Here is a 25586-nt window from a genome sequence, read left to right on the forward strand (position 1 = left end):
AGGATTTGAATTGGTTTATTTAAATGAGTAAATTAAGATCAATGTTGTGCTGTTTTCCGAAAGAATAAGATCAGATAGAACACATAGAACTGTCGCATAGAATCCTTCAACTGCATACTTCTGCATTTTCCCTACTACATAACAGACATAGATAACAGTCTTGTCGAAGCGAGCTGACTACATCATGTCGTTTTGCGGACTCCGCGCTTTGAGGCCATCTTCACTTAACATTAACATAATTCCGGAACGGGACGGGACGAAGGGAGAGAGAGAGAGAGAGAAAGAGAGAGAGAGGGAGAGAGTGTGTAGTCGCTTTGCATTCGGCCTGCATTGCGAACTATTCCGAATGCCGCGATGCGGTCGTATGTGCACCTTTGTGCCATTGCGTACGACCGGTAGCCTTTGATGTTCGCGATTCCGGCAAAGCGCGCGAACAACCACCACCATCGTGACGTTCCGTTTCAATGCATCGCACATCCCTTCAAATGCCATTATCTTATTCTACGCTGCCTCCCAAAAGACTTCTTGGCTGCGCTCCGCCATCAGTAGTCGTTCGTTCACTCCACATATCCGAAATACGTGCTTTGTCTTTCCGAATTCAGCCGTACTTCCTTCTCGCAATTTTGTCAAACGATAAAACGCTTCGTACGATTCATATTAGCCATCGTACATATTGTCAATTGCAATCAATATCATTCCGCTGAATTTAATTTTCAAGATTCAGAATTGTAAATTATACAATGACAAATTCCTGTTAAATGTCGAAAATGAAAAATAATGAAATATAAATTTTTTATTGACTGTACTTTAATCGTATATAAAGACATTTTCAATTTTCCGCTTTTCTCTTTTGTTTTAGTCGCATTTAAAAAATGTACTCACCGTAAGCAAAGCGGATAATGCATACGTATATTGCGACGCATATCGTGGAAGCATTTACCTTTACATTAATTGAATTAAGCGCATTTAATTAATTCATCAGACGTGCAAATAATATTCCTAGTAATTGCTAACATTGACATTAATATGTTTATGCTCCTTGTTGTTCATACCTGCAGCACGCCAATAATTTGATTTATTTATAGTATTAACAAGAGACTCAATTTCGCTCAATTAACTCTAGACTGCAAAACAGAATTATTGACAATCTCAATTCGATTCAAATGCGTGCTATGCTAACAATTAGACATCGATATATGCTTTATAATTAACGCAAATAAGATTTACTTGTACTGTTAACGATCTTTGTTGCAACGCGCTCGCTACTTTATTCGTAAAGAGAGCTCGGCGACGTTATTTAAAGGTTAATACAGTCTGTATGTCGAGCTTCCGCAAGACGACTTCTACTTCTGCGGCTGCACACGCGACGCAGCGACTTGAGAAATATCGACGAAGAAGTTATCTTAAAGTTCTTGGAGAGAATTTTGTAAAGAACCGCGCGAGCGCACGAGAGAGAATGTGTTCTCTCAACGATTCTATTCAAGTACCAACCGATGGAGCAAAACTGCTTTAACGATGTCTTTCGCACACACTTGTGACATAGTTCTCCTCCGTGGTGAGTCTTCGGTTGCGATTGCATCGCTAAGACGTGGAATACCTCGGGGATATTATATTCCTTTATCCTATCTCATCTCTTTATCTGCTTTAAAGAATTAATTTACAAGAAATGCGGAATGTTCTTTTAATTTAATGGCAAATCCTTTGATCACTTTCGGCTATTTTTATGCCTCTTTTTTTTCTAAAAAAGAACAAATGTACGAACGCCAGTTTTTCAGTAATTTAATTGAAAATAAAACTTGCCGCGATTTATCGAACAAGTCGCTAAAATTTTGTTCGAACACGAACATGTTGTAGTCATCAGCGCGTTTTACAGGATTCCCCGCGTTGTCAACGAAGACAGGAAAAATCACACCGAAAAATCCGCGTCCACCGCGTGAAACCGCAAAACGAGTCGAATCACCCGATATTGTCGCTCGACCGCAAAGCCCGAGGCGAATCGACGAACGTCGCTCTGTACGTCTAGTCGTATGTACATCTAGAAATCTCCCTGGAAACTCTACGTGCACGTTCCTCCCTATCCGTTCCCCATTACCGGAAGTTCATCCGTTCTAGCAGGTAAAGACGTGCCGAATGAGAAATCGCGTCCACATCCCTCTCCTCGAATCTCTGTGGCATGGTGGCCGGTTGCACTGGTTAGAAACCGGTTGTACGAGCAACTTTTGTAATGAGATTCCTCAAACGCCGCCGACGGCGACGAAGGGGCGGCAAGGGGGAGGCAAGGGAGACTATAGGATGAAGGAGGAAAGTCGGCAAGAAAGTTGGATTTAAGGCCTTTTTAGACAGTGCTGCTAAGAATTCAGAAAATTAATTTAAAAAATATATTTGGTCTTTATCCTTTAAAAAATTAGAAACTTTTCGAGTTTTATACATACTCTTTAAATGTTCATAGAATAACATTGATCCTTCTTCCTTGGTGCTCTTACAGTTTTCATTTAAAAATATACACATTGCAGATATAAAATTACAGTTATCGCGTTTCATTTTCCTGATTACATCGATATAAATTAAAACTGATAGTTTATTTCCTTCTATTTTTCGGATGCAAATAACGGATGTAATAGTAACGTTCATAATATATAATGTAATTATATCGTAGATCTTTATGAGGGAAGGATGAAAAAGTGTAAATTTTATTATTCCTTAAAGTCAGGAGCGACACGAGAAAGGATAGGCTAACGTTTTCGCGAAGAGCAGTATTGGCGAGGTTTCGTGTGGTCGGGCACCTACGGAATCACATAGAACACGCACGCTAGTGTGTGCCTCGCGGTCGTTCACGTGCACGGGAGTGACGTGTAAAGCGGCAGTGTATGTACCGTCCGGTTCGGAGTCATCGTCAGCTAGCAAGGCCAATCATCTGTTCGAGGGCAGCCATGCAGAAAGCGCGGTGAACGGATTCGGTTCGTGAAATATGCCGATCCTGCGGCCGGATTCCTTTCGAGTCGAGTACGAGCGATTAACCCGTAGCTCCCGAAGTCGTGACATTTTAATGCAGAATGTCCCCGACTGATGAACATCGTCTACGGATTTTTTAGTCAATCTATAGAGTCCAGCTTTAATTAATATAATTGCCACTTTTATTCACAAATTCTTTCTGGAATATTTTAATAATTGGATTTGATATTTTATTTTAAAAAATAAAAAAAAACAGCTGCTTAATCGAAATTGAGTAAACATTGAAAATAAAATAAGATTTTAGAATCAACCTTTTTTAAATTAAAGTTTAATTAAACATTCCTTTTCGGAATTATACATCTTAACATTAGTAAAAAAAAAGTAGAAATAATTGTGTGAGCTATATTTAATCTGTAATTTAGATTAATAATTTTCAGTTTTGAAACAATGTGATAAACGAAATAAACGTAATAAACGTTCAAATAATATTGTATCCCACCTCTTACACAGATTATTTTCATTTTTCGAGCGATACGTGATAAATGCGAACAATGAAATAACTTGTTTCTCCCTTCATTTGTTCAGAAACAAATATCGAAACTAGCCATTGAAATTTGAAATAGCTATTATTAATTCAAGCGAACTGGACCATCTGTGTATACGCGATAAGCGCACTGACTGCATCAATATGGAATCACGACTTTAAATTGGAGATGCAAATAGTGCCAGACGACCGTCGACGATAACCGGCGGTGCTTTAAATCACAGGAAAAAAAAAAAAAAAAATGTTTTTCTCAAAGCGAAAAAGGTGAGCGCGCGGAAAATTACATTACGAGTTTGTTACAGGGTTGCGAATGATCTCGGAGATGCTCGTCCGACAAGCCATAAATGTTTCGCGCGATATTTCATTTTCCGCGCGCCAACTTTACGAACAGCACAGCGCGCTCGGATTTCCGCTCGAAGGAAAACCTTTCCGCCCGCGGAAAAACTTTGCGATGAAATTATTTGCGCAACGGTCGTTATTATTTTTCAGCGACGCATAAAAATTTCACGGGGCTTAGCGTTCCGCGAAACGCGCGTTTCCCTCCAAAATCTCTTTCTTTCTATCTCTCTTTAGTTTCTTCTCTCCTTTTCATTCCGCACTGTATATAGACAGAAGAACACTGGTAGTCGCGGGGTTAACTCGCCACGACTTCCAAACTACGAAACTTGGCGCTTTCGCGAATGTTTGCAAGTTCGTCGAAAGAATATCAGGACTGTATTGCCGAAGTTGCGACTTTTATTAGCCCAAAGTCGGTCGAGTATCGTGATTCGACCGGTTTCATGGATTTTCCCGCGGCCACACGGTACATTATACAAGTCCAGATGTTAATGCAACACTTTTCCAGCGAATAAACACGCTTACTATTTTTTATATTAATGAAGAATAGATATTGCGCGGAGATGGCTTTCAAACAGCTTGTCATTTAGACTTGCGGTTATTATTTTAAATTAATTATTATTTAATCCTTTTTATATTATTAATTTCTTTGTTCAATGTGGACTATTATTTTCATACACGCATTATTTTACGAACGGCAACTCCCAATTAATTTATTTCAACATACCGCGCTCAAAACGTTGAACGTAGTATCGATGCAAGTAATATTATTTTTCATATGTTCTATCGCAAATCGTGAAATAGATCGCACAAGATGAGCTTTCCTAACACGACCGCTATTTAATTACGCGGAGTGCCTGGCAGGAAGAACTCTCCACATATCACTAGGCCAATGCTACATTTCGCGAAAATCCCGCTCGCCGCCTGGCTACAAGAAAATCAATAATACCTTTAATCCGTCCCGGTGAAATAAGCTCGCACAGAGTTCATTATCGTGCTGTTATTTTCAAACCAAGAACAGTCGGTTTGGAATGCGGTGTAGCCCTCGTTCCTGCATTTTTCACATCCATCCAATTTCGTAAAGTGCGAAATTTCAATACTTGCCATTAATTAGCGAAAATGGGTTGAATAATTACATTCGTAGTTACAACAATAACAGTTTACAGTTTACAGATTTATGCGAGATCCTTGGATCTTTATATAACTCCGAGATTATTGTGTGTATCTTTTCATTAATGACTTTAAATGGATTTCAGCCTTGCGTTTAATGTCTCGTCGCCGTTGCGTAAAGCTTACATCACCGAGAAAATCACGATTCAGCTAGAAATTCGCTGAGATTAAAGTTCGTCTATTTTACTGCGCGTAAATTAACGCGCGCGTCGCGAGCTCTTCGCGCTAAATGCACGCGTGTGCAAAATAAAATTACGATTTGTAAACAACGTTGTATCAACGTAACGCGACAACTCGTACTGTCGCGCAAGTCCGCGCGCGGAATTGATCTATCGCCGTCTATCGCGCGCGCGTTATCCACCGCGAGAGCGGACAGCCGCTCGATCAAACAGACCGTAAATCAAAGGAACGCGGGCACAACGCGTGGTATCCCGCAAACGAAATCCTTCATTTGACGAGAGACCGGTTCGCGCTATCCCCTTTAAGCGCAAATGTCGCACATCGCGTCGAAACGCGCGAGTTTTATATATGAAAGCTATTAAAGATGCGACTTGTTATTCCCTTTGATTAATAAATATTAATGAATATTGAAACTAATCGAAATGTCAATAATGAAAAATGCAAATACTATATTGACTAAGATTATAAAACATACAGAAATAGAAAAAAAGGGGAAAAAGTTTATTTTTGATTAAATTTTCACGCAAGGAGACGCAAAACTCTTAAGTAATTCGCAGGAAGTGTGCGAATCCTCTTCTCATGCACTCTGTTACCAATGAACATCTCACGCTGGGCAATATGATAGTTAACGCACACACGTGCGCGCTGCAAAGCGCCACCGCGGTCCACTCGCAATTGGGACACTTCGCGGCGCGCACGAGCTGCATTGCAGGTCATTCGCGGTGCTCTCTGTAAAAGTATAGTATACGAAGAAGGAAAACTGCTCGTCACACAAATTTCCTTCCCAACAAATAGTTTATTTAAAAAATTCATCTTTTGAAGCACCGTTCTTCTCTCATTTAAAAGTTTCATAATAAATTAAAACAGTAGTGGACGGTCGTATTTATGCGTCGCATCGGCTGCAGCACTATTTTATGCTGCAATGTTAAATGTACCATTGCGTTATATTTCTCTTATTAGAAAATCGTAATATAGAATGCTATTTCGTTCTGAGCGTCGAACTATCATATTTACCATTAAATGACTCGATTTACGATTACGACACGCCGTAATAGGGCCGCGGTTAAACCGAGATATATGCCATGTTAATTCAATCGTATTTCAAGATCAGAAGTACTAATTCTGTAAGGACTGTATGAATTAGAATATTTATATCTGTTCTACAGATTTATTTGAGTTACTCCAACACTTCTTTCAGCCTCTATGAATTAAACATTATATTATATGCTATATGGTTTTGCACCCTTGAGAAATTGTTCGATCTCTCGTTCGATATAAGTAAAAGCTGCCCAATATTTACAGTATAATGAAACTTCGTGTCGCGTTTCTCACATATCCTGACCAAAAAGACTCTTGGCGACAAATAAGAGCTTTGAGTGTAAGATCCATCATCCACCGTAATTGATATCTGTCTAACTGTTCGATAGTATTATATGTGGAATCTAGCTCGCGACGTGACAGGTGTAATTTCAGTCTGCTAGATTTCATCCTCAAGAAGGAAGGAAAGCCTTACAAAGCTATGGAAAAACGGGACGAGCATTTCGTACAATTGTAATCGATAGATTACATCGATAAATCGCGCGCCATCAACTTTTTGTTTTACTTTTTATTTTTTTAACATTATTGAAAAAAGTGCAACGCAAAGTGCAACGATGCACGATGGGTCGAGATAGTAGTACAATTTTAGATACTGAGTTTTCATAAATATACGTACGTGTTTATTGTTGGTTTTCTTGCTTTTATAGCATTTTATTGTTGTACGTATACACGTATACAACGATTTTTACGTAATCCATAAACATTTTTATTTTTATTACACGCGAGAATTATTAAACTAAATAATATGACATGCTTTATACGGACGTAAAAACGAGTTTGTATCGCGATAATAAACTTTCATTGCAATGCAAACAAAAGTGACCAGATAATACACAAATTTCACTTTACCTTGCTTTGTTTTTAATTCGTCTACGTAATATTTTTCAGACGCAGAAAGCTAAAAATGACTCTGTAAAACTTGCATGAAAATTAAATGGACCTCATAAGAACTGCATTGTTTACTAGACATTGTAGACTGTTCATAATTATCAAGATTTTCCTTTAATTTTACAATTTTATAGTAAAATTTTATTCAAAAATTTTTTACAAACAATAAAAAATTGTTTGATTTAAGGCTTATGTGCAAGATTTCTTCGTAACAATAACGTCATCTTTTGAAAGATAACATTTGAGATGTTTTCGGAATCCATTTTAACAATTCAACAATTTTTCGAAAAATAATGTTCAAGATCTATTCACACAAATCAAACGTTTGAAATCTTTTAAGTAATAATATGCGAAATGTGAAGTTTAAGATCTATAGGAGTAAATAATTTCTTTGGAGAGCTTCTTGAACATAACATTTAAAATTTTGTCGGAGTAATATTTGTCATTAACAAGATTCGTGTCCGGAATTTTCTTGATAACAACATCCGAAGCATTTTGAGAAGTTCAAGATCTCTTCGCAAGTGAGAGAAACTTCCTCGACGGCTAATATTCAAGAGCAGCGTCGCTTCCTCGAAAATTTATTTAAACGTTCGCAGTTAATAAAAGTATATTTTGTTCGACAGTAAAAATGTCGGAGAGCTCCTTGGAGTGACATTTAAAATTATTTTCGGAGCAACGCGCGTCATCAGGGCAACGTCCGAACAACTTCGGAGGTAACGTCCGAAATCTCGCGGGACTCGACCCATCGTGCGACGTCGCTTCTGCGGCTCTCCGCGCGGTACTTACCCAGAACATGACGTTAAATCCAAAGATCACATACTTGAGGCAGCAGCTCACCTCGCTGGTATCCCTTCGGTACTTCCGCACAGCGGGCATGGCTGAGAGACATTTATCTACCGGTCGTGCGAACCCCACGCATACGTGCCACACAGACACAACACAACCGAGCGGATATACGCGCGTGGCGACGACGGGAGGGAGGAGTAGGGGGGAAGGGGGAGGAATAGGGCGCCGGAGGCACACTGTATAATTCACATACAACGAGAGGAATGAGGAGCACACCTTCGAGCTGATCACGAGAGCGACGACATGGCCAAGGAGATGGGTTCGCCAGGGACCTTCTTCCTTTTAGCCTTTTTCACTCGTTCGGTTCCTTTTTCGGAGCGCCCGCGCGCTCTTTCTCTCTCTCCCTCTCTCTCTCTCTCTCTCTCTCTCCTTTTCTCTCTCTCTCTCTCTCTCTCTCTCTCTCTCTCTCTCTCTCTCGGGTTCGGTCGATCAGCTGATCACAGTAACGCACCGTTCCGCAATTACGACTACCGCCATTGTCACGTCACGGCGCACACTGCTCGCAACCGGATCAACGAGACTGCCAGCAAGTCGCGACCATCGCCTGCCCCCGCGCTGCACTTTGCGCGCTCCGCCACCCCTGCATTCGCCCCCCTCTTCCAGACTCTCCGCCTCTTCACCGCCGCTCGGTACCTCGCACTCCCACCTTTAGGTAGCCTCATCGGTTTCTCTTTCTCTCACGATTCTCCTCCGTGCGATCGACCCCCACTCGGTTCATCACCCTCCCTCTACTTGACGGCATCCCCCTTTGATCCATCGCTCCCTCTCTCAGGGCTGGCTCTAGTTACCTACAGAGAAAGCACGTGTTCGGCTGTTGTCAAAGAGATTATTTTGATTCGTAACATACAAATGTTAAAAAATAGTATCGTAAGATTTAGTTTAGAATAGTATCGTAAGTTTAGAAATAAGATTGTAATTTATTTGTCATTTTCTATAATTTGAAAACTACATTTAACACACCTAATATATTTATATAGTACAAATTCTTCTTCGCTATTTAAATCGTAAATAATCGTAAATTTAAATCGTCCTAAAATTTTTATAAAATAACAGAGTGAAGTATCAGAATCTACAAAAATCTGTCTGATCAAAAATTTATTTTCAAGAGAAAAAAAGAAGAGCCGATCCTGCCATCTCCCTTACGTTTCCTCTCGTTCGTTCTGTCTCTCTCGTCCTTCCATGTCACTCGGTGGCCTTCTACTCCCTTCTCCCTCACTTTTCCCTCACTCGTCCAGTGTCATCCTTCTTCGTTTTCCCTCTATCTCGTTCGCTTTATTCTATCTCCTTGCTGTTCTTTTCCCATACACGCCTCTCCCGCGCTCGCTTTTTCTCTATCCTTTTCCTCGTCTTTAAGGTACGTTTCCGTTAACACCCTTTTCGCATTTGTTTGCGTGCTTTTTCGCAGTTTCGCACATTGTCCTAGTTTTTAAGACCTCATATAAACAACACGTTTGCGATCAGACGGAAAAATCTCTCACACCGCAAATAAAGTCTATTTTTTTGTGTGTTTCTTTTCACACACACACACACACACACACACACATTCATTATTTTATTATAAATTATTATAAAAATAAATATATTAATTTACTTATTAATTAATATATTTACTTTTCTTCTTAAATTAAAATAATATCATGTACAGTTCTTTATTTTTATATATTATATGTTAGATGTTCTTTTTTTTTATTGTGTATTTAACGTGTCGTCAATCATGTGACATTTAGTTGGTATTTTGACACTGATATGTTAGATGAATATATAATTAGATTATACATATTTATTTTCTTTTACATATAGATACATGTCTAAATATATTTAAACTGAAAAGCTTTATGGAATAGTGTTTTTTATACCCTTGTATAGTAGCGTGACAACTCGTTTTTAGAGCATCGTGAGTAGTTTTATCACGATGAGCGCATTAATGATGACAACTTATATCGTTCTTAAATCAACATGAAAAATGTACAATTACTAAAGTTGACGATATCTATTTTTAACATTTGACGATTGTAATCGTTACTACTCATTTTTCTTTTAGAATGTATATACTACGCAATTTTAACACATTTTTATGTATTTTAGAAATATTAACGACGAGTAGTAATATACCTTTAAAGTCAGCCTATTCGTCAGCTCGCCACGAGCAATATTTATTTTACATTGGCCTTTACCCTTATGCTTATCGCTCTTCATATAAGATCAAAACGTCTTGTTTTTCTCTCTTTCTCTTTATATATTAATTATAAAATCACCTTATCACTTTTTCCATTGCCTTCACACTTTTCCATTTTATCTTTTCACGTGCATGCAACTATCTATTTTTCACAATACATGCATGCACTCAAATGACTTCCAAAGACTTGATTTCTCAAAGATTCTCTTTTTTAGTTTATTCTGAAATTCTCCATAAAATTTTTTGAAAATATGCTTTATATTTTATTCTAATTATTAATGGGATAATTGTTGTGTGTGCGTGTATGTAAATATTGTGTCATGTAATTTAAATCTTAATTATTATTATTTATATTTTCTTACATTTATCATTTTAAAATTGAAGTATCTGATTTTGATAAATCTACATCAACTTTTTTTTGTCACTCTAAAAATCTGTAATATATAAAACTGTAAAAAATTGTAAAATAATTAATTTCAAAAATACAATATATTTATAATAAAATATTTTGTATATGCATACAAAAAAATTGTAATTAGCAGTTGCAAACAAAATTTTCTTGTTTTAAAATATCGCGCTAAATGACATCAACATCAAGTCTTTTGGCAATGTCGGCCAGATGGCAATGCTGGTTGCGGCATTGTGGGCACCTGTATATCCAGGAACGTATCTCGGGGGTTAGGTTACCCGGTGGTTGACGTCCTGGTTAATCTTCTTCGACGTGGAGGCCCACAATATTTCCAATAGGTTGAAGAGGATTTACGTGTTAGGAAGTAAGCACTATGAGAGACGTGTAGTATTTAAATATCAGAAAATTATGTATTACGTCTTGTCTTTACAAAGGGGTCAGATAGAACTCGTCTTTTTATCACGCACGTGAGTCTCTGGAATCCCTAGGCTTAGTCGGTAAAGTCGAGAGCGCAGTAATCGGCATAGCCTACAGCATTAAGTCTCAGTTTTGTTGTGCTTGTTGTTGCTTGTGATATCGTCGAACGGAGTTTACAAATTGTTTTACAACCGATTGGAAATTGAAATAGCGAAATGGTTTTATTAAAATATACGAAAAATGTATTGACATTTATTGTCACAAGTTTTATATTGTGAAATTAACTCGTTCATAAAGCTTTTTGTTTATAACCTCTCTTCAACTTTTTAACTATTAATTTTTGCTGATATTAAATTTTTTGTCTTTCTATTATGTGCAAGGATTATAATATAATAAATAATAATTACAATAAAATATGAGCAATAAATACTTACTATACATTATATTTTATACTCTTATATTAATTATAAAATTTTATCATAATTATGAGATTTAATTATGTGACATATAATTAATAATAATAACATATCTAAAAATAATATTCTATCATTATTTATCAGGTATTGCCAATTGTTCAACGAACTTTTATGCAAAGGCATTTTCATACAAGCACAGTCATTAACAGATCACAGTCTGGAAAGTATAAAGTTACGATTAATAGAGACAAGCCATTGACATATGAAATGGCAAATCCACCTCATTATATTGCTCATAGAAAATCCTGGAACGCATGGAACACATGTAATAAAAACAATTTTATAATAAATATACATGTGTCAATTTTTTACATTTTATTAATTTTTCTTATTTAGCGAATATTAAGGATGGCAATAGACCAGCTGAGACAGCCGTAGAAGATATGTTCATTCGACAATTCATGAGAGGAACCTGGCACAATTTATTTGCGAGTGAAATTATTATTAAGCGGCAGCATAACATTATTAGGATAAGTGGAATTATAACTCGTACTATTGTACCTTATAAGATATATTTCTTAACTGGCTATACGGAGGAACTCCTGAGTTACTGGCTGCAGTGCCCTATTAAAGTGGAATTGGTCACAACCAATAGTAAACAAGATGTAATATTTAAATATATATAAGAGCTTGATATATGTATAACAAATTAGATTTCACTTGTATAATAATTTCCAATATTTATATTATATGATTCATAACAGTGTAAAATAAATCTTATTATATGACATGACCCAACTGTTTGATTATTACTTTATTTTAAGGTTTATTTGCTACTTGAAACATAAAATAGAAAATTTATATATATATAATTCAACATGAAACATAAATTAATATTGCAGAATTTGTTGTTTTTTTTTTTTTAAGTATTAAGGAGGATTTAAGGAGAGAAGAAACGTACAACCTTTTTTATTTTTAATTTCTTGCTTGTCATCCATTTATTTTGCATTACTTATAATAAATCGTTACATTCGATCATGACTCAAACGCAGCCCATATACAATCATTGCATCTTTATAATAAAAAGAGAAATCATACATCATACTACAAAAGGGTTACTCAAATAAAACTACAAAGGATATTCAAGAGCAGACTGACGGAGCATTCAGACTCGTATAGTATAATAATTTTACATATTTTCTACTAGACCACACTCTCTCCTTCGTTATATGCCTTTACAATTCTTATGTATTTGTCCAGCGTTCAATCAGGATCATGTAGCTCTTTTCTGCTACATTTGTACTTTTTTTTACTTCACTTTGAGTATTATTATTCTACATGGATGTGTCTGATAATAAAGAAGAATGCTATTACTTGATATCCACGCTATGTTCGCTCGTTTTTAAATTATTATAAAATGAACCGAAATGTTACGTAAAAGTTATGTAGCCCGCTTATGGTCTACAATGACGATACGGATGTAAGCACATAGTTCGTATCAAATATATATAATGAATGCCCTTAATAAGAAATTACTTTCTTTCAACATTATTCTTGAAATGAATATTTTAACAAATTAACACATTATTTTATAATAATAATTATAGGTAGATAATATTACATATTATTTCAATCGTAATACGATTTAAACTTATTTCACATTATTTATAATTATTCTTAATGAGAATTTAATTCTGTTATAATAACGATTTCGTTGGCAGTCTAAAGTGTGTCTACTTTGTGCGAGAATCAAGTAATAAATCTTCTTGGATGAGAAATTTCTGGTACGAATGATAGATTCTCGAAAGAGAAAGAGCTTACACGAAATCTAATCGAACTTACGGACTTTTAAGCGCAAAGATGTAATTGATCTTATGGATGATGGACGCAACAATTGTGTTCCAATGTCTACGTTTTTTTTTTGATCGCTCTTTTTATAAAAGTACAGGCTGAAATGTGCTGTGCTCGTCTTGTATTTGTTATATCCTAGTACAACTTAGCATTCTTAACTATGGAAGTCAAACTTTGACGCTATAATCACAATGCTATATAGAATAATAAGGTTTGAATCTAAAACGTTTTTTTCAATACAAAAATGTAAAATTTTAGATATCTCAATATGTCGCATTTCATTGCTTGCAGTACATTTTTATAATTATGAACATCTTTCAATGTTCATGCAGTATTACTTTATTTACTAATTTTTATAATATCAAATCTTGATTGAAATTGATTAAAAATCGCATTTTTTGCATTAGAAATAATGTTAATTGCGTCTTTATTAGAAAGCGATCTTCATAAATGATTATTTATGCACAATAATATTACCATTTAATTATAATTAAATGTAATTAATTATATTACGATCACTGGAAATTAAAAGTAATAAAATGTACCACAAGCAAGAAATTTAAAATTTAAAATCCAATTTGTTTGATTTTACACAGACTATATCCAATTTACAAGATAGTAAACCAATCGATGATCACATATTATTCTATGTTTAATTGCGCGTATAGCGTCTTTTTTCATGTTTATATATTTATGTATATCCTTAAGTCGTTATGTAATACGCCCGTGCAATTATAAAGAGAATTACGGGCATTGATCCTAATTGTATTAATCGAAATTAAATCGAAGTATGCTAAATACTTTGAACAACAAAACACAGCGTTCACATTGTACAAGATTTTAAAAAGTTGCTATCTCCATTGATTAAAGTAAAAATATCTACTTAATATTAAGTAATACCTAAAAAAAAGAGGAAATTAAAATTGAATGCGCTGTTGTGTAGGAGCTCAGATTAAAAATTAATGTATTCAGAAAAAAAGTGCGTAATGCACTATTCGAGATTTCTTAAAAGCTTAAATGGTGTTTTTCTTCGCTAATTCGATTTAAAGCAATTTAGTGACAATGTATAGATAAAGATTACGTTATTATATGCTAGAGTTTGATGAATCCTTATTTAATCGCTTGTTTAATATCTTGAATACCGGTAATAATACTAATTTACATCGACGTCTTATCAAATTTGAATTCTCAGAGTTTATTTAGAGCCATGTAGTATGATACTATAAAACTACGCACTTCATTGCACCTCCTCGCAAATGCAATTGCAGTTCTGAAGGGACAATGTCTGAAAATGCATCAGACAGTATCTCAAGATGCATTACTCTCAAGATTGGCACCTTACAAATTTCTTTTTTCTTTTTAAATAGAAAAGTGGAATAAAAACATTTTCGCACACGGTGCTATCAGAACGCGTTAATAAATTAGGTTTTTATAAGATCATACGACTATAAATTACAATTTTACACATCTTTCGCAAATAAAGATAAAACGTTACTTTTGAATATGATTGAGAAAGTGAAGAATTATTTAAATATTTAAAACAACTTTTTCAATAAAATGATAAAATATTGTAGGCCAGCAGCCTATCACCGACATTGCAAGAGCACTACAAATCATTCTTTATTGAATGATTTTGTTAAATGATTACAAAGATAGTCTCTACGACTGTTCTATTTATTGTCAAGCTTAGATAAATATCTTACTCCTCATCAGTGATAATACATCATGTATCATTTATATTGTAGAAATCAAATATTACACATTACAAAAGAATTATAATTTAACGATATCAAATTGCTAAAACGAAATATTATACCAATCAAAAATTGCAAAATTTTGGAAATATTTTAGAATATAAAATAATACAATAAATTGCGTTAAAAATTATATAGATAGCACAATTAGAAATATTGCTATGATAAGCCGCTAATTATTTAAAACTAGCCAGTTAAAAGTGCCATAATCTTTTGCAATGCAACTGCGATTACAATCAACTTATTCCGAGTGTTGTATAGATCTACTTTAAATATCTAGATCTACTTTAATATACGTCACGCATTATTCCGGTACGATATCTAGGGTTTTGTTACTGGGATCGTTAATATTTATGCGTATTAAGTTCTAAAAAATTTTCGAACGACAAGATATCAATAAAAAAACATATGTACAAATTGTCGTCCGACGTTAATAATACACCGGAAGAGAAAGCCACATTCAATCAGGATTCATCAAACTTTTGTTATAGTACATGTGCATAACTCCCTTAAAATGTCGCTACATATGTGCCTTACAGAAAAAACGAGAGAACACGTTACCCTAATTATAAGATAATGTTACAGCGTACAATTTCTGGTGATAATTTATTCATTCATCATTAACCGTTGCACTTTTTCGCAATGACTTTTGCGTGTCGATCGTACGTGATAAAATTATTCTCGTTGAACGATTAGCGTTCCGAGAGAAAATTGGCGATTTCAGAAACGACGGAATAGCGCGATAATGTGTACTGTAATGAGTGTACTCACTGATTCTGGATGACAAATATAATAATCCGTTTAGATTATTATCTACAAATTTAAAGAGATAGACGTCACTTCATCAAAGTGCAAATCAATTGCACGAAACATTTCTGACGAAATGTATTCTTTTCACGAATAAACTGTCAACTTTTCCTTCTACGATGTTGAATCGAGATCGATCATCGAAATGTCGTTTCGTAAAATCACCGCGAATGCGACGTGTGCGAGAGTGCTCGTAATCTAAGTTAAAGTATATCTGAATCATTAATCTTCTCGAGCTTCCATTACTTCAAAGCTTCAAGCTAATATATCCGAAATACTATGGCGCAGGCGGCTTCGTGTGAGAGCCAAAAATGCATGAGAGCACGTGTTTATCACCTAACCAACTCGTTTCGTTCTTCTTGTTCACAAAACAAAATGCCGTTACATGTGCCATATGTGCACCTTTTTTTTCTTTTTTTAGGTAAACCGCTTTGATTTTATACGCGTCGTCGGAGAACGATCAAACAAAATCCCAACGCTACTTTCCCATCGCACATATTACAATTAATCGTTACATTTACTCTAAAACGTAATCCATGTATCCACGTATTTAAAAAGAATCGAATAGCGATCGATACAACGTATACACTCATATTTTTTTTCGTTTTCTTTTTTCTTTGCTAGTAGATAAGAGACAATTACAGAGTGATCTTTATGGATCAAGCGATGAAAATACCCATGCAATCTTAAATATTGCTGATAAAATTATGATTTGTGCGCTATTTTTCGCGTGTCCGCGGTAATTGTTGGCAAACTAATTTTTGCAAAATTGCGTCGCTTTTATTCCGAAGAAAGATTTTTCGCGCAATGATCATGATTGTTCAATCTGTCGAAAGATTTGCTGCGGAAAAAACATAGGTACTTTCATGCTGAAAATACATTTCCACACTTGATAGATTAGTTAGGAGACGTTACAAATTGTAATCTATTTTTTTTTGCTACGTGATACATATCGCAATATTAAAAAGAGGAGCGAGTTAAAAGTGATTATTATCATGCGCCTTTTTTCTTTTAAGATAGCACAAATTAAGATTTTTCCAAATTTTGTCATCATTGTTGAAGAAAAGTTCGCCACCTTGCTTACACATCGTTTGTTTTTTTCCAAGGGTTTTAAATTAGGCCCAAAGTAGCCGGTAATCGATCCTAATAAACTACATCATTCGCTTGCCGTGAGAAAACATGCTTAAGACGAAGGAATATACAAATACCGAAGAGATGCCACCTCTTTCATCGAGATAATTAAAACTACAACAGCATAATTATCTATTTTTTACAACATTTACTACACACATGTCTTTGATAAACTAATCTTTTACTTGTGTAATTCAGTTGGTGGGGGGGGAGGGGGGGGACTCCGCAAATTAATATACAAGTTGAAACATTTTTCACATCTACAAAAGAAAAATTACGTCCTTATTTATCTGTCACACAACGAGATCAATTGCTACACTATATATTCATAAAATATTTATGAATTATAAACTTACGTATCTTCTCGAACATATTCAATACCGGTCATGCAACTGTTATCCTGCTTTGTGGGTGTGCATTTGATAATATTGGAACTCATATTAAGAATTACATTTATCGCATTAAAAAAAATCTTTTACAAATTATTAGTTTAATGTGTTTTAGAGAAAAGAATGACATGTAATTAGTGCGCGAAAAATATAGGTATTTTTATATTTTCTCGGAAAAAGAAATGATAAAATCACACACAAAGCAAGATATCGAATCCTGCGTAATGCCACTACAGAATATGTGCACAGTATTTTTAAGTATTTAAAACAAATTTCCATTATGCGTTCTAAAGTACAGAATGGCGTTATATGTGCATTGCAAAATCCCATTATCGTATTTACAATACATAGGTAAGGAAAATTATATCTACATATTTGGATTTTAACAATTGCTGCAAAAGATAAAATTAGGGAATAAATTATGTACAGCATTAAAAAAAAGTACCAATCTTCCCCATTTTAGTAAACTTTTTACCCGAATCAATGTAAATCTGCGTAAAAGATTGTAAATACAGATTGCACGTTCCAATTATTTGCATTTAAAAAAAGTATTAAACAAATCAATAGAAAATTCTCGGTGAATTTTCGAAGGAAAAATTTAACGTGCAAGAATATTTGCACTACATATTGTGCACATTCCTCATTGCGTACTTCATAATATTCTTAAAAACAATCTAATACATTTCCTATGATAACTAAGGTAGTTTTAAAATCTATATTTTGGTAGCTCCGACTGCAGCTGTATGCTGCAAGTTAATAAAGAAAAGCGATAAATAAAATGTCACACGGGTAGAAATGCAGTGTTGGAGGAAACGCGAAAATATTCACGCGCAGTTGTACAAATTTCTTTCTCGCATTTTTCGGTGGCAACTGAATTAACAAGTAGTAGATTGTGATGCAGAAACGATAATATACATCGATAATTAGAACCGCGAACGAATACCTAAAAATGTGAGCGAATGTGAAACTGATTCTTACCTGACGCTATGATAGACGTGTGTGAGTGTGTGTGTATGTGTGTGTGTATATGTGTGATGAACGTCATTACATTATACCCATACTTACAAATACACTCGCTACAATATCATCTATGTTTTCTTGTTTTCTTATATAACATTATCATATTATATCAATATATACGTGGCCAATAAGAACAGATTTGTACTTGCATTGAAATTGTTTTAAGTCAATCACTCCAATCACTTCGCACAGCCCAGTATAGCATGTATGTTTTCATATCTTTTTGTTTTCATTTTGTTTAAAAATACAATTTTTTTTCTTTTTTTTTCTCATTGGATGGCAGCATTCTTATCAAAAGATTGGCTTGGAGAATGTTGTAATGACATTTAGGAAGGGAGGGTGGGAAATTCGTTTAAGGTGTAATGTCTCGCTCTAGTAAGACGCTACTAGTTTCGTTTAGTAGTAGTAAATATGTGAATTTGTCCCAATTGTGTTAAATGTCGATATCACAGAGGCTTCTTGATCGGAATATCGTCGTTTTCTCGTTTTTACTTTTTTTTTATAGGAAAATAGGTATCTACATATTACCATGGTAAATAGAGAGGTTTACAATAATCTTTAGGTGTGGGAGTTAGCTCTTAAAAATGCAATATACTATACATGGGCTAGCTAAACGCATTACAACACGGCTCCCTTCACCTGGTCGTTAGAATCGTGTATTCGTCGGTGTTCCGTCAACAGCGAGCGCTGTGTTGATTGAATGTGCGGCAATGCATGGAGTATTTGTGTGTGTAACATTATAATCGCTATTATAATAAGAATAATAGTCGATTGCGAGTGATATTGCTAGAGCCAGAAGTAAATAGAGAAGAAGTGATGCAAATCCTTTTTTCCTTTTTATCTTCGTTATTGAGTCCTTGTCTTCTTACGGTTACTTAGGCCTAGATCGCAGCGGTTGCTACCTACGTGAGATCAAACCATTGCTTGTTCCTACTGTCGGTGTCATCTCCAACTCCACTAACAGAGGAAAGTGATCTGAAACAGAATATATGAAATGTCATTATCTCCAACTTTATTAATAAGAATGAGTTGTTGAAAATAGGCAATAAAAAACCAACTTACCAGATGGGACATGAGGATGAGGACATCCCACCACTTTGTGCTCTTTAAACCATTCTGGGCTCAATGGACCTAGAAGGCCCAGAGGCACCATACTTTGTTTCGAGTAGAAAATGTAATCTATTATGCCTTTAAATTCGAATCTAAAACATGGGATAAAAAAAGTGTATTAACTATCCGAATTTATTATACATAGAAGTGAATATTATTAATATTACTCAGAAAAGTAATAGATTATTTCTATTTATTTCTATTTATTATACTTACGTATAGTTGGTGTAGGGCATGATATCCTCACTGTACGCAGATGCAAGCTTGAAAGAATGGGTAAATTCGTTGGGTTTGTCGCAGCCAGAGATCTTTTGTAAACACGATTTGTACGCTAAGTCCTTAAAATCGCGGTGATCGGCCGCCACACGCCCAGATGTAAGAAACTCAATCACACCTGCGTAGTAATTTATTGATTTTAATTTTATTTTCACTATTTCAACAATAATTAGTGACTTCATAAAAAACTGTGTGAAGAACAATTGAAATTATCCCTATTATTACCAGAGTCAGGTAAGGAATTGAAGTCGCCACAAAGCAACAATTGAACATTGGAAGAGTCAGGCTTGTGGCCGGGTCTAAACGACTGGCCAGCTTGGTCCAAAATGGAACGTAATTCATTGCTCAGCATCATCGTTTGTATTAGTTTAACATCGCAGAATTCCGGATCCCAATGGATATGGGCTGTACAAACTAAAATTGGTTGTTGCACTTGTGCCGGATCAGATGGAACACCTGCGAAAAGAAAACCATCAGAGTTTCAAAGGACTTGACATCTTTAAGCCGAAAATTTAGGAATCAAATCTGAGAAATATAAGAATAGTGGATGAATAACGATTCCAATTTTAATTCATTTTTCAACAATTTATTTAGATATTGCAATATTACAAGGATATACAAATATATGTCTTTATTGTTGTCTTCGTAAATTTATTACATTATCGTGGTATATTACAATGCTCTTTGAAAGACACGAGTCTATCATAATTAATTGCTTGAATTAAAAAGTCTTTAATAACTTGTTTATAAACATTGTAGAGTTAATCTACATAAATGTGCACAAAAATCGAGATTTTATCAAAGCTAATCAAATTTTTTGGGCTAATATAGTGTATGCTCGTGCGCTTTATTTTTTGTTTCTTTAAAATAAGCATATCTCCAAAAATATACTTCGATGAAAATTGTTTTCAGAAAATTAATCGAAAGAAAAGAATTATTTACTTCCTCAAAATTAACTGTGTAAAAACCAGCATCAACTGTCCATATCCACCACATCCACATTAATACATGTAATTACAGAAATAAACGCAAATAAATTTTATTATTATAATTGGCATCGATTTTTACCAATATGCATGAATAAATTATGCGCTTTCTATTCAGAGAAGTTAAATCAAAGATGAATTCTAGAAATATCCAATTGGCTTCTTACTTCTAAAATATTATTATCAATGTAAATACACCGTAAAGAAGCAAACATGGGTATGCTATAAGAAGTTTCTGATCTTCCTCTCCCGACATGGTGGAGAAAAGCCTGGAAGCAGATAGAGATGCCCAGGTGACAGCTAGGATAGCAGAAATCAAGCCAAATGGGCCTCGCAATGAGGTAAAGACGCCAATACCGGCCAGAACAACCACAGGCAACAGACAGTAACCCAGCACAGACGCGACAGAGGATAAAGTGACATTACTACTGCTGCTCATTAGTGATTGCAAAATGTACATAAGTATACAGGAAGTCATAGCCAGACCATACACATAACCGAAATGTGCCTTAGAGCCGGCAAGTAACAAAAATGCTGCGAGAACCAAGCAGAATGCCACAGGACCGGCCAAGTCTGAGTCTTGCAGCAGATAATTGGCATCATCGATTTGTCCTTTCCTATGGAAGGGATTCAACACGGCCAGAGTCTTCTGCATTATCCTGTCGGGATCAATACCGAGCTCTTCCAACAGCGGTGGCTCGTCTTCTTCATCTCCGAAGCCAGTGGTGCCTGTAAGAGCACAGTAAATGTTTCCGAATTTTCTTATGTAACAATCAATATCATAATCCTCGGATAAGATGTTCTGGCACATCGATAAGTCATCCATTTTGATAATAATCAATTTTTTTAATGGTTTCTTCGAATAATATATCGATAGTACGCAATGTATGTTTCTTTGCTTATCATGAACTTGACATTACTTTGCCAGATCGAGGATTCAATAATTGTGCAATGCATGGTGCAGTATTTTTCTACCTTTTGCGTAATCGTCCTGCGTGTATAAATTGCCGCTATAGGGACTCTGAGTCGGGTCGAGGAAACTCTTCTGCGAGTATGAATAATCACCGGGCGATTGTTCGGTGTACGTCTGGAATTCGAATTGTTGGTTAAGCTGTCCAAAACCAGATGCATCGAAATTGTATTGTCCCTGCGGCGGTGATTGCGCCCAATAATTGTTATCTTGGCCGGTGTATCCGGACATCTTGTCGACGTTACTTCTTTTTTACCGACTTACGTTATTCTTAATTTCGAATAACACAAAATGTTGACACATCAATCCGTCATAACCGTTGACTACCATTGACAGTGATCAGGTCAGGTCAGGTCAGGTCAAGTCGGGTTAGGTTAGGTTGGCTCACACTCGCAAGATAACGACGAACACGACGTTATCAGTTATCAGTGTCATAACACACTGCTTTAACAATATTCGGCAAAGTATTCATCGCAATTTGCGAGTATTTTTTTGAGAAGAATAAAATGGAATATTTTTTTATTCTTCATGTGAATAATATTAATTATTAGATAATTATTATTTTATTCTTTTTTTCACATTTTCTTCACAATTTTTCCATGTTTTCCAATGATTTAACTTAAAATTTGTCTTCGATGAATATTTTTTATTTTTTCCTATAATCAGCGCTTTTTATTTTAAATTTTCTTTTACATATTTTATCTCTACGCCTACCATAAGAAAATGAATAAAATATACATTTTAACATTTTATTCATTTTTATGCCTTAGAATTTTATATCATATCATTTGATAGGACTAGAACTTTATTGCGATATATTAAAATCTTATATTTTAAAATTCTTAAATTTTAAAAACCATTTCTGTGTTTAAAATAGAAGATTTTAATGTATCACAGTAAAGTTCTAGGCTTGTCAAATAATATGATATAAAATTCTAGAACATAAAAACGAATAAAATATACATTGATGTATATTTTATTCATTTTTATGCTTTAGAATCTTACATCACATTTGATAGACTTAGAACTTTACTGCGATGTGCTGAAATCTTATATTTTAAGGAAAGAAATAGTCTAGAATGTTAAAATGTACATTCTATTAATTTTTATGGCTAATAATGTTATATCATAACATTTGACACGTGTAGCGCGCGTAATATTACGTTTTAGTAGATATAAAAAAACTCAATTAGCTTAAATTAACAATAATTAATTTAATAATATTAAATAGCATTTTAATAATTAAATAAATATTTAATTATAAGTGTATCAAAGAAAAAGTTGCTCGCACAATTTTGCTGTAATAGCTTGTCATATTTTGACTTTGATTCATTATCTCCCTCTTACGCTTCGTTATTAATTGTAAGAGTGATTAAAGTGAAGGAAGCAGCTACACGATACTCAGTACCAAATTATCAGTATACAATTAGAACATTCATCAGCGTTAAGAGAGTGTAAATTTCGAATCTTCCGTTCGGAACCGGTTCGGTTCGGTTCGGCTCGGCCTGTAATAAGGCCCGTAAATTAGCGCTGCTAATACTCTCGTTGCGCAATTACGGCAGATTAATGTTGTATTTATTTTCCGGTGTCGATAAATTCTCTCGCTACCCAGATCGCCGGCCATTAGAAATCGTTCGACTAAGAGGCACTTTATGCCGCAATAAGTATGCATACACAAAAGTGAAGATTATGTTATTAAACCGCATTAAATATTTTTAGATAGAAATGAAGAGCTTTCTGTAGATAGTAACATGTAATCGGCATTTTTTAAAATATAGATTTAAGTTATAGTTTTAGAAATAAATTTTCCAAATGTGATAGAATCGGTAGTAAATCGTTGTAAAGGTTGTATCATTATAATAATTTTCCTGTATACGATCCCTTAAACCTTCAAGCGGGTTGATATCTCGCGGTATAGCGATTCAGCTTTAACTCACTACTCATGACTTAAGTAATTCCCGGCACGTGGCGGGAAGTAAAATTGCTTACGATGAAGGAGATGCTAACGGTACGACTCTGTGATGATCATTCGAAATTAACGCCTGAGTGCTTCCATTACCGGAAATCAATGTGTTAACCCGTTTTATTAATCCTTGCGAACGATTAATCGCCCGTAAAACAATTATTCTGGCGCTTCATATACATGTGCGAAAAAGTCACCGAATAATTTATCTATCCTCCCGTTTGCAGAATCGTTTAACATTGATTAATGTAAACAGCCATATATCGTTAAATTTATTACATACAGTTGCTTTCTCTAATTGCTATTTGTTAAATACAGTTAAAATATAAGAGTATATACATCGTTAAAAATTCAATAATAATTAGCACAACGATAAAAATCGCAAATAAAAATCTTTTTTTTTTTAAATTAAAAAAACTAGAATAAAATTATAAGGAAAAGAGAGAAAGAGAAACTTGAAACAAGTAACATTATATCACAAATCAGTCCATAAGTTCTCTTTACTTCACTTATATAATATATATAATACTTATAATGTTTTATTTAATTGAGATGTTTATTCATTTAAACTCTTTTATTATATAACAACTTTAATTGAATTAGGACATTTTATATGGAAAGTTTTTAATATAAATTACAAATCTTCGAAAGCAATTGGCTTTATTGCAAAAATCGCATCCATCCCTGAGGATTAAACGTGCTTAAGTTCTTCTTCGCAATTCTTCAAGTTCCCGTGGCGATCCCCTCCGATTCTCTCCGGGATTATCGGGCGCAAAAATCGTTATTTAATACCCCCGTGTGAGATCCAAGAAGCATACTCTGTCCTCTCGAACACAATATCGTAAATCCGCCGTTTAATTGCGCCCGCGAGAATCCGCTTTTACTATCGGACTTTACAGATTAACCCTACTCAAGCAGCTGTTTCGCTTTGCCTTCCCAATCTTCCACACTACGTTCTTTCGCAGGCGACATCCCGCAAGAATCGCTTGTCTTGCGGATAAAACCTGCGATCCGGCCTTCGGGGGTTTGTTCAAAGTGTAAAGTGATTATTTTTAAATCTCAGGAGATATATGACGATAAAAAGTTTCCTTTTTATATTACATTACTGTGTCATTTATTATGTTATTGTATATATTTATGGTACTTTGGTATTAGTATTTTACAAGTATAAATTTGATTTTTGCAAAACAAATTAAATAAATAAAAAAAAAAAAAAAAAAAAAACAAGGACCAGTCAATTGATAGGACGCACAATGTGTATATATACAAATTATTAATACTGAAATAAAAAAAATTTCAATATTAGATTCGTGTTTTAAACTTAAATTGTCCATTTCGTCGCTTATTCAGTTTTTTTTTATATTGAGTACAAAATAATAGATAAAATACCTACACAAAGTTTTCCACCAAAAAAGAAGCTAAAATAATTTCAATGTTTGCATTACAAGCAATAAAATATTCTAGCTGCTAACTTGAAATCCACGGTGAGAGCACTACTACAACGTTTCATATTGCGTAACGCGGTAGGATTAAAGGGAGTTGGTAAAACGGCTGTTCGCCATCAGCAATACGGATATTTCGGGGTGTAAATCAGACCAGATTAGAATAGAGGGTTAAGGTGCCTACTATGGCGGTTGTACGACAATCGAACCCACGAACCGGCAGGCACCGGGTCGAGCCGAGAGCCGTCTCGTAAATTACTAAGAGAATCAATATCGGTTCTCCCCCTCTTTCCCGCGAATGTCCCTGGACAAGAGAAGGTTTTATAGGTGGCACGAGTCATGCTGTAATCGAACCGACCTGACTTTTATAAAAGATAGGAATCGTAGGAAAGTTCCATACAAATATTTTTAAAGAATTTATCTGGAAAATGTTCACATTAATGTTTGACTAATTT

The 25586-nt window shown here is 34.8% G+C and overlaps 4 protein-coding genes across 6 annotated transcripts in view; 1 reads left to right on the forward strand and 3 right to left on the reverse strand.

Annotated features, from left to right (window-relative positions):
- Window positions 1–8668, reverse strand: part of Tsp26A (Tetraspanin 26A) — a 106493-nt gene extending 97825 nt beyond the window's left edge. The window contains exon 1 of one of the 3 annotated variants that reach the window (XM_012377939.2): window positions 7955–8668. In XM_012377939.2, the coding sequence (XP_012233362.1) occupies window positions 7955–8044 (90 nt within the window). In that variant the 5' untranslated portion in view covers window positions 8045–8668. The remainder of the gene's footprint in view (window positions 1–7954) is intronic. The other 2 variants (XM_012377938.2, XM_012377936.2) reach the window with 2 other exon arrangements.
- Window positions 8669–11126: 2458 nt separating this feature from the next.
- Window positions 11127–12225, forward strand: mRpS24 (mitochondrial ribosomal protein S24). The gene is made up of 3 exons (XM_012377694.2): window positions 11127–11258; window positions 11577–11757; window positions 11829–12225. The coding sequence occupies exons 1-3, from the start codon at window positions 11232–11234 to the stop codon at window positions 12116–12118; spliced, it is 498 nt and encodes a 165-aa protein (XP_012233117.1). The 5' UTR covers window positions 11127–11231; the 3' UTR covers window positions 12119–12225.
- A 1053-nt stretch (window positions 12226–13278) lies between these two features.
- Window positions 13279–25586, reverse strand: part of twin (CCR4-NOT transcription complex subunit 6-like twin) — an 81674-nt gene continuing 69366 nt past the window's right edge. The window contains exons 5-8 of the mRNA XM_067359493.1: window positions 19996–20226; window positions 19711–19888; window positions 19447–19586; window positions 13279–19359 (exon numbers count right to left, since the gene is read on the reverse strand). Coding sequence (XP_067215594.1) covers window positions 19283–19359; window positions 19447–19586; window positions 19711–19888; window positions 19996–20226 — 626 coding nt within the window. The 3' untranslated portion in view covers window positions 13279–19282. The remainder of the gene's footprint in view (window positions 19360–19446; window positions 19587–19710; window positions 19889–19995; window positions 20227–25586) is intronic.
- Yip1d1 (Yip1 domain-containing 1) lies at window positions 20335–22099 on the reverse strand. Its single transcript, XM_012377858.2, has 2 exons — window positions 21732–22099; window positions 20335–21485 (listed from the first exon to the last, which is right to left on the reverse strand). Exons 1-2 carry the CDS (start codon window positions 21955–21957, stop codon window positions 20926–20928), a joined length of 786 nt encoding a protein of 261 aa, XP_012233281.1. The 5' UTR covers window positions 21958–22099; the 3' UTR covers window positions 20335–20925.

This window comes from Linepithema humile, chromosome 7 (assembly GCF_040581485.1).
Source record: "Linepithema humile isolate Giens D197 chromosome 7, Lhum_UNIL_v1.0, whole genome shotgun sequence".
NCBI lineage: Eukaryota > Metazoa > Arthropoda > Insecta > Hymenoptera > Formicidae > Linepithema > Linepithema humile.